General features: G+C 38.2%; 2 protein-coding genes across 2 annotated transcripts; one reads left to right on the top strand and one right to left on the bottom strand.

Moving 5' to 3' along the window:
• Window positions 1–3,113: 3,113 nt before the first annotated feature.
• Window positions 3,114–6,788, top strand: LOC135261094 (serine/threonine-protein kinase pim-1-like). Its single transcript, XM_064347004.1, has 4 exons — window positions 3,114–3,490; window positions 3,725–3,901; window positions 3,988–4,118; window positions 4,511–6,788. Exons 1-3 carry the CDS (start codon window positions 3,118–3,120, stop codon window positions 4,092–4,094), a joined length of 657 nt encoding a protein of 218 aa, XP_064203074.1. The 5' UTR covers window positions 3,114–3,117; the 3' UTR covers window positions 4,095–4,118; window positions 4,511–6,788.
• A 1,276-nt stretch (window positions 6,789–8,064) lies between these two features.
• Window positions 8,065–9,765, bottom strand: LOC135261093 (cathelicidin-2-like). Its single transcript, XM_064347003.1, has 4 exons — window positions 9,530–9,765; window positions 9,264–9,386; window positions 8,700–8,807; window positions 8,065–8,211 (listed from the first exon to the last, which is right to left on the bottom strand). Exons 1-4 carry the CDS (start codon window positions 9,728–9,730, stop codon window positions 8,164–8,166), a joined length of 480 nt encoding a protein of 159 aa, XP_064203073.1. The 5' UTR covers window positions 9,731–9,765; the 3' UTR covers window positions 8,065–8,163.
• Between the last annotated feature and the right edge of the window lie 4,081 nt (window positions 9,766–13,846).

Raw genomic sequence — 13,846 nt, 5'->3', positions numbered from 1 at the left:
CTTATAAACTGACCATGTGTATGAAGCATTAAGGATCCTACAAAACACAATAGCAAGTCCACATCTGAATGACTGAAAAGAAACAAAATTTTGGAGTGGCCTAGTCAAAGTCCATAGTTGAAGCCAATAGAGATGTAGTGGCAGGACCTGAAACAAGCTGTTCATACTTGAGAACCTTCTAATATGTATGAATCAAAGCAGTTCAGCAAAGAGGAGTGGTCTGAAATTCCTCCAAAGAAATGGGAAATACTGATATCAAACTATAGGAAGTGTTTGGTTGCAGTTATTACTGCTAAAGGTGATGCAACCAGTTATTAAGTTTAAGAGGACAATCATTTTTCACATATGTTATATGGGTGTTTGATAAGTTCTCTCATGAAGTAAATTAAATTATCATTTTTGAAAATCTGCTTTGTGTTTACTCAGGTTTTTTTTGTCTAATATCACATTTTGTCTAAAGATATGAAACCATTCAGTGTGATAAATATGCAAAATAGCATGGCACTGTAGGTGCTCTTTTGTTGTCATTCTGTTGTCATTTTTGAGGCTGTAGTTTTGGGGTGTTTAGGAACTATCCTGTGAATTGTTGTGAATAGTAGAATAAACGTTTCAAATGACATATTTCATGTTGTTTGCTGAAATAAGGCAATACAATAATTTTGACTGTTGTAGGCTACGGTGTGGTTCATTATGTTTCCATGCTAACCTCGAAGATAGTAGGGATGACGACTGAAGTGTCTTGAGCTGAAGTTATCGCCATAGGTGTGGCTGCTCTCCTGCTCTGGATGGCAATTGTCCGAGGCTGAACGGAATACAACACGGGTCTGAATCTGCCAACATCACCTTATTAAAACTTCCAGATTCATTGTACATTTTTCTCAAATTTCAGGCTACAGTATATGATTAGAAGTTATCAAACATCACATATTTTGTGCAATTCATCTGAGAATTGTGTTAATAAAGCTTAAATTCTATTTGGTGTATGACAATAAAGCCTGCATTCTTCAATTAGGTATTGCTATTAAAAAAAGCCCAAATATGGGTCTTACATGATATCTTCCTCTTTGGCATTGTTCCGTCCAATGAAAATAAGCAATTGATTATATGAGTGATAATGAATTCATCAATCAAACGAGTGATGTCAGGAGAAGATGATATGGCACTTGAACTTGCATCCCTGTTCAAGTATTCAGTACCCACCAAAATGATGCCCCTGATAAAGATGAGCACAGACTGTTATATAGAATAAACAATGTAATGACAGAACTACAGTACCTGCCTGAAAACCCTTCCGCTAATGCTTTAAAAATATGAAACAGCACCACCAGCTGTCCATAAGAAATAATGTTTGTATATTCACATTGCAATTATAGTTTTCAAATATATTTGTTCTGCTGCATTTGCTTTGCTTTATTCATTTTGTTACTTTAGTGTTTATTTCCTATTGAGTATTTCTTATTTGTGAGCAGTGTCACCAGGACTGCATATACATTTTTATTTGACTATATAAAGAATCTGAGAAATAAACTATGCATGTTCCTTCAGGGTTATATAAAATTCCCTATTTATGGAGACAAACAGTACAACTTTGCATGCATTTTATCAGCTGTTACACTTCATAGGCCATATTGTTTTCTGTACATTTTCATTGGTTGACAAAGTGAGTATTAAAGTTATTACAGCAATGCCATGTCCACCGCTTCTACTCTGGGGTATTGGAATTGATTAAATCATTACATTACAATCACTAAACAGATCCTCTTACCCAGAGATATTCTGGTCACGCATGAATTTGAATATCTTATTTTTCTTCTTGCTAGCCCTCATTTTTGAAGTGATTGATTCAGACTAATGCATGTCGTTTTAACCAGAGAGGAGAGTTCAGGAAAAAGTACCGGAGAAGGGGACAACTGTAGGGCAGAAGAGAGCACTGCCAACCTCTGTGGAGGAACCAGTTAGGAAGAGAAAGCCAGAGAAAGAGAGCATCTCGGCCTATGGAGACAAATTCTCCAGCTCCAATGGCAAAATTAAGAGCACACGGAAAAGTTAGGACCATAGCATTGAGCAATCATGCATCATTGTTTTTCTAAATTTATTTAGCAAATAATGAAATGTAATATTGTTATCCATTAAAATTATATGAACTGTTACGAGGCCCATATTGACTAGCATAGCTAGTAGGCATCACCATTGTCTTAGGATGCATTGCGGTTGACTTTAAGTGGTTTATTTTATTATCAAGACATTAATATATGTAAATGCATTGGGATGTCTTTAAAGTTAAACATCACATCTTGAAGACAGTTGAAATTGAATGCACTTCCATTTTAAACAAATTTATTATTATCTGTAACTTTTTGGGACATTCCGAAGGATCTTGTCTGTTTTTATAAAGCAGGAATCTGCAAATGCTGTTTTTTAATTGGGAAATAACTGGTGTCTACCTGCTTATTTCAGCATGCGTCAACAAGTTCTATAGAAAAGGAAAATTACTTGGCCAAGGAGGATATGGCTCTGTGTATGCAGGGGTCCGCATATCTGATGGACTGCCGGTAAGAATTCACCTTCTCTATGCTCTGTACCCACTAACAAGCCATTGAAACGTTGTCATCTACACCCGAATGTTTACTTTCCATCACATGACAAACCAGTTTTTACAGCACATTAAGTCATTCACAAGTTTTTTCTACGTTACAAAGTACCATGTTTGAAATATCAATTTTATCTCTCAAATGTATTTTTCTCAGGTGGCCCTCAAATATGTCAGGAAAGATGACGATGAAGAACTGCAGCTGGTAAGTACTGCTTCCATAATTTATGGAGTCCCACAAGAATATTGTATTTTGCAGAGCAGAACCTCAGGCGGGGAGAACTAAAACCACAAACTTCAAACACCTGGTAGGTTCAGGTTTATGTGTTAATATAAGCTTAATCACTCTCGTTTGTGGAGTTATAACACTAATGGTGACTTGGCTTATAAGTCAACAACATAGAAGGTATGGGATTTAAAAATTGGAAAATAAAATTGTTAGCTAGCAGTTTGCTCACCTACCCCATGTTATGTGCTAATGTGGCCAGCTCTCACCAAAACTGCCTGATTTCTCTCCGCAGCCTGGAATGGAAATGCCCATGCCCAAGGAAGTCGGACTGTTTCAGATGGTTAACACTCCATCGAGTCATCCCAACATCCTGAAACTCTTCGACTGGTTTGATAGACCTGCATCATATGTAATGGCAATGGAGCGTCCAGACCCCTGCAAGGACCTGTTCACGTACTGCCAGGAACAGGGGGGTGTGCTGGATGAGGACCAGGCGCGAAGTGTGACCGGGCAGCTGCTTGGGGCGCTACAGCACTGCCACAATCACGGAGTGGTTCACCGTGATGTGAAGCCCGAGAACATCCTGATCCAGACAGACACAAAGGAGATCAAACTGATCGACTTTGGGTGTGGGGACCCACTGAAGCACACCGCATACACCAATATCTCTGGTCAGTGAGCGGGGCAGTTCATGCATCTTAGCGGGTGTTTGGAAGGTGTCTGGAGTAAACAGTCATACTGTGATGCATCCGGAAATATAACATGTAGCATAATCGTGAAATAATTCTCTTGGACTCTTTTTATGTTGCTGTGTGAACTCTTTTTATATCCTGACAGACTGAAGACTAATTTTTTTCAATGCCAAAAGGTATGGCATACTGATTTTTCTTGTGACTGTTGATCAGGGACCCCTGAATTCCTGCCAGTTGAATGGTTTGAAAAAGAACAGTTTCTGGCGGGCCCTGGGACTGTGTGGTCAGTGGGTGTGACCCTGTATAACATCGTCTGCGGTAACGATCCGTTCACTACGTACACCAGCAGGGAAATGCGGCACGTGGAGTTCTGTGCAGGGCTGTCATCAGGTGAGGAGCCAGCAGAGGGTTGAGCGGCATTTGGGCGCACCCTCTGTGTTCCCTGTCCATTCATGTTTTTTCTCTTTCCCTAACAGGGATCAAGGACTTCATTCTGTGCTGTTTGAGGCCCCGGGCAAAAGACCGGCCCACCCTGGAGCAGCTACAGTGCCACCCCTGGCTCCAGCAGTCCAGCCGAGTATAGCGTGTGGATGCACCCCACAGTCAGGTATTTAATTCTCACACAATGGGATACTTGCATAAATCACATCACAAAATTCCTCTGCAGGTACATCTGAGCACTCCTCATGCTGAGTGAATTTCATTTATGAAAATCAGGAAAGGCAAGGATGCCTGTTGCACTGGAGGTGCATTGCATTAATTTGGGAGATGTGCTAATCCTTATTTAAAATATAATTGCACATTAGCTAGTCATAAAGGAAATTACTAGCTGGATAGCTATCTTGGCAAAGGTATTATGGTAACTGTAATTTTAATGATCAATTATCAGTCGAGTAATAACTTGGCATTCTTTGTGTTACATGTTAGTTTCACTGCTCCCTTTTATCCCAGACAGAATACTCACCTACCTATCTTCTGTTTCTTCCCTCCTTTTGACAGCTGGGTGTGGCAGTGAGGCAAAGACAAGTGTTATTTAATTTTTCCCATTGGAGATATATTTTAATCCCCATCAACATGTCCCATCGTTGCAATGTCCTCCCGTCAGTTCTGGAGGGTTTTACAAGTGCAGGAAAATCTCGTAGGAAGACCTCGTATGATATTCTGATTTTCACTCAGTGTGATATGCTACAACATGTCTATGACTGAGGTGGTCTTATACAAGCAGAAACAAGGGTTTATGGTTGCAGTAGAGTCTGACATGGTGATTGGCTGGCAGCATAGCTATTCAGAGGATGTCATTTGGTTTCCAGCATTGTGATTGGCTTGCAGTGTAACAATTTTTGGGATGCCATTTGTCGTCCGATGTGATTAGCTGACAGTATAACCATTTGAATGATGCCTCGTGTCCAGAATGGTGATTGGCTGACAGTGTAGCCATTTTTAGGATGCCATTTGAGGTCAGATATGGTGAGTAGCTGGCAGGATATCCATTTTGAGGTTGCCATTTGATGTCTGACATGGTGATTAGCTGGCAGGATAACCATTTTTAGAATGTCATTTTACGTTCGGCATAGTGAATAGCTGGCAGCATAGCCATTTGGAGGATGTCATTTGGTGTCTTGACTTGTGATAGGCTGACAGTTTAGCCATTTGTAGGAAGTCATTTGATGTCCGACATGGTGATTGACTGGCAGCATAGCCATTTGTAGGAAGTCATTTGATGTCCGACATGGTGATTGACTGGCAGCATAGCCATTTGTAGGATGTCATTTGAGGTCAAATATGCTGATTAGCTGGGAGGATAACCATTTGGAGGTTGCCATATGATGTCTTGACATGGTGATTAGCTGGAAGGATAACTATTTGGAGGCTTTGTGATTTGCTGGCAGTGTCGCTATTTGGAGGATGCTATTTGGGGTAATGCTGGCACCATGTGTTTTTGGAGAATGCCATTTGGAGTACAGCATTGTGTCTTCCTGAAAGCCACTGGGAGGAAAGAAGACTGGATGAAGAAATAGGCGGCTGGACAGAAAACATGGCTACTTGCAACAAGGACCAAAAAGAGTGCTACAGTTTACAGTATGAAACAATATCACCATGTACCCCCGGAGAAATCCTGACCACGTTACAGGGATAGTCTCCCCTTTTTTGGAAATTTGCTTTTTGGCTAACTTACATAGTTTGTTGATACGATCTTCCAATTTCATCCCTATGGGTCCAGTATAAAAATATTAGACTATATATCTAGGGATGCAAGGTAACTTGTCCTACCTCTATTAATGGCTGCAGATGGAACCAATGTTAGCTCTGCTAAGTGAAATGATACAAGCCTGAGTTGGGGTTGCCAGGTAGGTGTGCCTGGACTGTGTGACCTTTTGCTGCCACTGCAGCCAATAGTATTCCATACCTGGCAACCCACACTTCCAAGTTGTGCTGCACACACACACTTTTCCAAGTTGCGCTGCACAGCTAGTAATCACTGCACCCAGTGGATGGATGCATGATTAGTTGTCATAGTTCTGATTTTAGCTGCCTCTAAAATACCGAGATCTCTGTTTTTATTTTTAGTCGTTATGAACTCACAAGGTGCAAGAGTAAATAACTCAGCTTTCGGTGATGCTGGAAAGTGTATTTCCATCACTAATTAGCAAAGCTAACATTGCTTCTGCCTGCAGTCATTCATAGAGGCAGCACAGTTAGTATGCAGCTTGTAGATATTGTCTAATATTTTTGTACTGGACAAACAGGGATTAAATTAGTACCGATCTTATCAACTAACCGGCAAAATTGGCCGATATTCAAATTTCCCAAAAAGTTGGGACTATTCCTTTAATGCCAACTGACCAAAGACGGGCATTGACCCACGATTGGCCGTAGCATCACCTAGGGAAGGACCATCCTATGACCGCCCTATTGAGCCTGCCTGTAGCTGGTTGCAAACACAGGACACATCTGTCTAGTGCACACCCTCTAGTTGGACATTACAGCGATGGGATGTGCTTAAAATCATGATGGGGATTTTTTAAAATCAATCAATCAATAAATTTGAACGATGTAAACATTGACTGACCATGTTAATCAACACCCTGAGCCGACCAGAGGAGGATGGGTTTCCCCCTTGAGCCTGGTTCCTTCCAAGGTTTCTTCCCATCTGCCACAGAGAGCTTTTCCTTGCCACTGTTGCTTTAGGCTTGCTCCTGTGGGGGTTTAGGCCAGGGTTGTCTGTGAAGCATATTGTGACAATTGCTGTGAAATACGCTATATAAATAAAATTTGATTGATTAATTGATGGATGGGTTTTTTATCCTTAAGTTAAAAAAATCAATAAATATATGTGAAACTTGTGAATTTGTTTGTTTGCTAATAGTAGGGAACAGTAGACACGAGAAAAGTATTGTTGGGTGTAACCAAATCAGAAGGAACATACAAAAACAAGCCAGTAGCCTTTAGTAAAATTAAATGTTGGACGTTGCACAAATGTACCTTCTAAAACCTAGCAGGTATCCATATACTGTTTTACTAGAATAAAATGAGAAGAATAATATAAGAGGACAGGACACACATACTAATGCATTTAAGGGAATTGCTTGTTTGTCATTTAGCATTAATGTAAAAAGAATATAGCCCATCAAAAGATATCTTTTCATATACTGTAGTGTAAGAAGAAATGAAAAGTCTTGGACAGAATAATGGAAACACTTCATGAAAAATTACTTTAAATTTAAAGCGCCTAAATTACAATCACAATGGCAGCTACACAATAGAGTCATGTTTTATAATGCCAATTAGCTCTGTGTCAAGAGTTGTAGCATCCAGCACATTGAACTGCGAAATATTTAATGTAGCATGGGTAACGGTGTCGAAAATTATGACAGCATATACGAAACGCTATGTGCATCAATAAAGAGGAACAGTGGTCATAAATTCATTAACAGGGACAGATGGACAATTCACAGGATAGTTACTAAATCCTCCAAAACTAAAGCTTCAAAAATGACCACAGAACACTCAGCTAAATCTGAGCATATGACCATAATGACCTATAAATCAATTTATGAAATATCCATACACAAAAGTAATGTTTCTCAATCCTTCCTAAGTATGATCAGTTTATCAATTATAAATCATCCTAACTTTCGCGCACATTTAGCTCAATTAGCTTACAATTCCACCCCATGAACTTGTTTTCATAGTTTACTGTCATGTTAATGTTATATATTTCAGTATTGCATAGCATAAACTATTTGTTACTGTTGTTTTGATTAAATTTCTAACCTCTGTAGAATGCTCTTGCTTGTTCATTTTTACACATTTCCTTCAGATTTGCAGGAACCAGTGATCCTTAAACAGAATGGGGTTTATATCCAGAAAATGTGGCAGTTACAATTTTTTAATATCTGAAAATGTGGAGCTTCCAGGGTGGAGGGTATTTCAGTTTTTCATTAATTAAATTCTTAAATAACAACAATGTCACCTTAAAATAATTCATTTTGAGTTGCAGTATTTTTTTCATGAAATTATCACAGAATGAAATTTCAAAGTATACTTTGTAATTCAGTAAGGCACTCTTTATTTTCCACAAGTACTCTTTATTGATTTAAATACATTAAATAGGCCCAAAACAATGGCGTTGCTGTGGGTCCAGGCAGCTTTCACCAGTTGCTGAAATATTTTGTCCAACTTGGAGGCTCTGAGAGTTTCTAGAAAAGAAGAAAAAACAAGTGAAAATTAATGAGTAGTTGAAATACGTAATATATGAAATGTAAAAAGACACGCATTTGGAAAAATAAAAATACAGTCTGATGATTATAACAGTGTCTGATCTGAGGGATGGAATATGACAGAGGAAAAAATCCTCTCAGAATCTGCAAGAAATTCAGTAGACACACTGTACACGACCTCAGGCCTATATGATGTATAATAGGAGGTGTGCAGTAGAAGGCAATCCTCTGTCAGTTGTTGGGGGATGCTAACATTCAGTTTAATATATTTCAACAGAATTTGTGAATTCAAATTCATTTCCTGAACCTGAAGGCAACAAAGCATCATTAGTATAATTAACAGTATGTCAAAGCATAAATATTTAAGAAAATATTTAAATTGATTTGGTCCACATACTGACATATTTCTTGGTTTGGCTATATATTTTAGGTGTTCCATGAAGGCTAATCAGATGTAAAGCCTGTACCTTGCGCTCCTCTGGGTCTGTGACATCCTGACAGGACACTGTCAGAGATGCTGCCTCTCCTGGCTGTGACTTCAGGACTGTAGCTGTACTGGAGCACTTCTTCAGAGACTACAGATGAGGAGGAACAGAGAAACCATCAGCTTACAGGGTCGCCACCTACTGGAAGGACCTGACTCACAGGGCAAATGTTTTACTGGCACTAGTTCAAGAGGCTCATATTCCTTACGTAATCATCAGTGTGATTTCCCATTATCCCTGCAGTTATTGGACTGCTGCAGCTGACAGCAGTTGATCTGCCAGCATTTTGCAAATCACATTACAGTGGTCTATGAGCAGCAGGTCCACTCACCATCTATTTAAAAAAATTTTAACAGCTCACTGCCTCACATAAACTTTACACTAAAAACTGCCCTTTATTAAATAAAATAATGATCTTGTTTCACAAAGGGAAAATAAATCTTTTAGCAGGTTCAAGCATTCTGCAGTTTATGTGTGATCACTCTCTCTTTCCATCACTAGTATGGACTAAACATTGTGAGGATAATATGGACAGTGTGAACTCACCCCATTTTCCTTGAAGACACACTCTTCCTTTAGGTAGTCTTCTGATTTGGGGCACACTGTCTCCTTAAGCGTAAACGTAATGGACTTGATCATGACGGAGCCATCTCCGGGCTCAAACATCGACTGAGAGAGGGGGGAGGGAAGACAGGAAAAGCCACAGTTCAGATACAGACATTTGGGTTTCATATTTAAGTAACATTTGCTGCTGGAGACACATTTGTTTGCAAGGCTGCAGGCAACAGAATTAAAAATCAGACATATAGTACCATTGACCGCAAAGCGCCCATCTTTGGAGGTCCAAAAGCTTTTGTCTCCTGGCTTTTCTGGTTGAAGTCTGCAGTGGCCGCGGCAAGGACATCTGTAAAGGTGAAGACACTCCTGGCCAATGTCACAGAGACAAAAGCAACAAGGGAGAGCAGCAGCAGAGGTCCAACAGAGCTCTTCATCTTATGTGTCTCACTTCTCATCTCAGTCACACACTGGTCAATTACAGCATGGGGTCTGAGCTTTTTAAAGGTTGGGACTATCTACGTCCATCATGTCAGAAAGGTATCACGATATTGTGAAACAGTCAGTTTTGCAGTATTCTGGGAAGAGTTCCAGTACAAACACTACATCATGAGTGCAATCCTGGCTTTTCCACTTGGAAGTACACAAGAAAAAATCAGGTCTGTGTAAATAAGTCCAGAAGTCTAAAGTACACCTTGTGTTTCCATGTAGCTATAATGAAGTAAAGATATTTGGAAATGAATATACACATGGATACAGTACTTAAAAAAAAAAAAAAAAAAAAACAGGCTATATTTTACAATAGTGGCCATTAGAAGTCATATCTTATTGCTGTTTTAATACAAAACATGTTTCCATTTTAGAGAATGCTTGCAGGTGAAACGGTGATGCTGAACGATTTTTTAAAAAGGTCCAGGCCCAAGACCATCTAGCTGCGAGGTGACAGCACTACCCACTGCACCACCATGCCACCAAACTGCAGAACACAGAGGTAAAATTTTATTTTGTGACAGGTCCAGGGGCCTCATTTAAAAAAATTTTGTATGTGCAGATTTGATCCTAAATTCAATAAATTTCACTGTGACAATGATTTTGTCAGAAAACTTGACAATAAGGATAAATGAAGGTGTTCATGGGGTGGAGAAGTTTTTCAGTTTTGAGAAGTTAAAGCTGATTTCTGCTTATAAACTGACCATGTGTATGAAGCATTAAGGATCCTACAAAACACAATAGCAAGTCCACATCTGAATGACTGAAAAGAAACAAAATTTTGGAGTGGCCTAGTCAAAGTCCTTAGTTGAAGCCAATAGAGATGTAGTGGCAGGACCTGAAACAAGCTGTTCATACTTGAGAACCTTCTAATATGTATGAATCAAAGCAGTTCAGCAAAGAGGAGTGGTCTGAAATTCCTCCAAAGAAATGGGAAATACTGATATCAAACTATAGGAAGTGTTTGGTTGCAGTTATTACTGCTAAAGGTGATGCAACCAGTTATTAAGTTTAAGAGGACAATCATTTTTCACATATGTTATATGGGTGTTTGATAAGTTCTCTCATGAAGTAAATTAAATTATCATTTTTGAAAATCTGCTTTGTGTTTACTCAGGTTTTTTTTTGTCTAATATCACATTTTGTCTAAAGATATGAAACCATTCAGTGTGATAAATATGCAAAATAGCATGGCACTGTAGGTGCTCTTTTGTTGTCATTCTGTTGTCATTTTTGAGGCTGTAGTTTTGGGGTGTTTAGGAACTATCCTGTGAATTGTTGTGAATAGTAGAATAAACGTTTCAAATGACATATTTCATGTTGTTTGCTGAAATAAGGCAATACAATAATTTTGACTGTTGTAGGCTACGGTGTGGTTCATTATGTTTCCATGCTAACCTCGAAGATAGTAGGGATGACGACTGAAGTGTCTTGAGCTGAAGTTATCGCCATAGGTGTGGCTGCTCTCCTGCTCTGGATGGCAATTGTCCGAGGCTGAACGGAATACAACACGGGTCTGAATCTGCCAACATCACCTTATTAAAACTTCCAGATTCATTGTACATTTTTCTCAAATTTCAGGCTACAGTATATGATTAGAAGTTATCAAACATCACATATTTTGTGCAATTCATCTGAGAATTGTGTTAATAAAGCTTAAATTCTATTTGGTGTATGACTAATAAAGCTTGCATTCTTCAATTCAGTATTGCTAAAAGGCCCAAATATGGGTCTTACATGATATCTTCCTCTTTGGCATTGTTCCGTCCAATGAAAATAAGCAATTGATTATATGAGTGATAATGAATTCATCAATCAAACGAGTGATGTCAGGAGAAGATGATATGGCACTTGAACTTGCATCCCTGTTCAAGTATTCAGTACCCACCAAAATGATGCCCCTGATAAAGATGAGCACAGACTGTTATATAGAATAAACAATGTAATGACAGAACTACAGTACCTGCCTGAAAACCCTTTCGCTAATGCTTTAAAAATATGAAACAGCACCACCAGCTGTCCATAAGAAATAATGTTTGTATATTCACATTGCAATTATAGTTTTCAAATATATTTGTTCTGCTGCATTTGCTTTGCTTTATTCATTTTGTTACTTTAGTGTTTATTTCCTATTGAGTATTTCTTATTTGTGAGCAGTGTCACCAGGACTGCATATACATTTTTATTTGACTATATAAAGAATCTGAGAAATAAACTATGCATGTTCCTTCAGGGTTATATAAAATTCCCTATTTATGGAGACAAACAGTACAACTTTGCATGCATTTTATCAGCTGTTACACTTCATAGGCCATATTGTTTTCTGTACATTTTCATTGGTTGACAAAGTGAGTATTAAAGTTATTACAGCAATGCCATGTCCACCGCTTCTACTCTGGGGTATTGGAATTGATTAAATCATTACATTACAATCACTAAACAGATCCTCTTACCCAGAGATATTCTGGTCACGCATGAATTTGAATATCTTATTTTTCAAAATTTTACATTAATTTCTACACACTATTATAATATAGTGGAATGACTGTATTGCATATTGCAAACTCCTTGTTCTGGCACAGAGAAGAACTGTTCAATCTGGTTCCTGCTGGACAGATATGTGCAATAGTTTTAAGATTCGAAAAGACTCCAAATCTTTCTAAGAGTTTAGCTCATCTCACTAACTTTCTCGCATAACCGCCTTTAATAAATTACATTTAATGCTGACTACATAGCTAGCTGAGGGTGACTATAAACATTTTTTTTGACATTTGTTTGATATCAAGAGTTTTGTCTACTGAACTTCTGGCCTCAATTAAAATTATGTATTATATAGTTTTTTAACTAATAGATGCCTTTTTCAGAATTGTTTACACAGCATGTATGTTTTCTCTACTGTCCGTATACACAGCAGTATCGAACCAAATGTCTTATTCCAGAAGCCACGATAAATCAAACAAAATGTATGTATCCAAACAGTTCTTTTAACTGTTAGTCACTCATAAGGCTGATAATCTGGTTTAAATCTGAAATACTGAAACGGATAAAACTGAATTAGTTAAACATATCAAAATCATTTCTACATACAGCACAAAAATAATTGATATACTGCCCTGGGACAGAATTCCCATGTTTTAATGAAAATATTTCCCACCTCTTGAGAGAGAAATTTTGTGCTTATCTGTCTTGATTTTTATACTAGAACCTGGTTTACACTGTCCACAGGTAGATTATCATATCATTTGCAATATCCACTGCAGCAAATTCAATATCTTCCGCTTAAAATGACCAACAACACTGGACAGCAGCTCCCACTGCTTTGTGGGATAAAAAGTGATTGCAAATTCTAGGCCTGGTCATTTTTGCTACAGCTAACACTGCCTAGTCTTGGTAAATAATTTGAATGCAGCATAAATTTATATCGCTCTGCAATATATTGCCTGTTGCATGTATTGCATACTCCGTTATATTGTTCCCTGCAGAAATATGACAGAATATGTTGGTTCTCTGTGAGTGGGTACCTTTTCACATTTTTTATTTATTTTAGAATTGGCTATTGACAACAGGTTCACTTCGTTAAAAGTAATGGCAGTACAGTGTCATCTCGAATTCGGTCATCTGATTAGTTGGCATTGATCTTCCTCACCAGAGCATCAGCATTAGCACACCTACAAATACCATTTTACAGGTTTTCAAATCAGTACACAAAATTTGGTGCAAAGGTCCAGAGGTTGTAAGAGGTTGATTTGAGATATTGTAATTACACAGTTGTCTGTGGTCTAGTTTATCTGAGAAGTTATAAATACTAAGTTGTCTTGGTAAAAGTTTGAAACTTATTCTGTGTATTCTCACATTAATTTACAGATTTTTGAATCCATTCTACAGATTTGTGAATCAATTCTATAGATTTGTGAAACCCATTTACAGATGTGTGAATCCATTCTTCAGATCTATGACTTTTAGTACAAAAATACCTCCATAAATCTGGGCTGAAATAAAACAATATTAAAAACAAAAAACTATGTTTTTCATACTAATGAGTGTGGATTAGGCTCTTTAAAAGAAGGTTTGAATCTTAAGAAATC

This window comes from Anguilla rostrata, chromosome 8 (assembly GCF_018555375.3).
Source record: "Anguilla rostrata isolate EN2019 chromosome 8, ASM1855537v3, whole genome shotgun sequence".
Classification (NCBI taxonomy): domain Eukaryota; kingdom Metazoa; phylum Chordata; class Actinopteri; order Anguilliformes; family Anguillidae; genus Anguilla; species Anguilla rostrata.
The sequence above is the reverse complement of the archived record's forward strand: the minus strand, read 5'-3'. Positions and strand labels throughout refer to the sequence as shown.

Bases quoted from the DNA above. Each gene is read 5' to 3' on its own strand.
- LOC135261094 (XM_064347004.1), top strand. From the start codon at position 3,118: ATGGAAATGCCCATGCCCAAGGAAGTCGGACTGTTTCAGATGGTTAAC. The intron at 3,491-3,724 runs GTCAGTGAGCGG...ACTGTTGATCAG, and splicing joins CGCATACACCAATATCTCTG to GGACCCCTGAATTCCTGCCA. The intron at 3,902-3,987 runs GTGAGGAGCCAG...TTTCCCTAACAG, and splicing joins CTGTGCAGGGCTGTCATCAG to GGATCAAGGACTTCATTCTG.
- LOC135261093 (XM_064347003.1), bottom strand. From the start codon at position 9,730: ATGAGAAGTGAGACACATAAGATGAAGAGCTCTGTTGGACCTCTGCTG. The intron at 9,387-9,529 runs GTACTATATGTC...CCCCTCTCTCAG, and splicing joins TGGGCGCTTTGCGGTCAATG to TCGATGTTTGAGCCCGGAGA. The intron at 8,808-9,263 runs GTGAGTTCACAC...CCTCATCTGTAG, and splicing joins GTGTCTTCAAGGAAAATGGG to TCTCTGAAGAAGTGCTCCAG.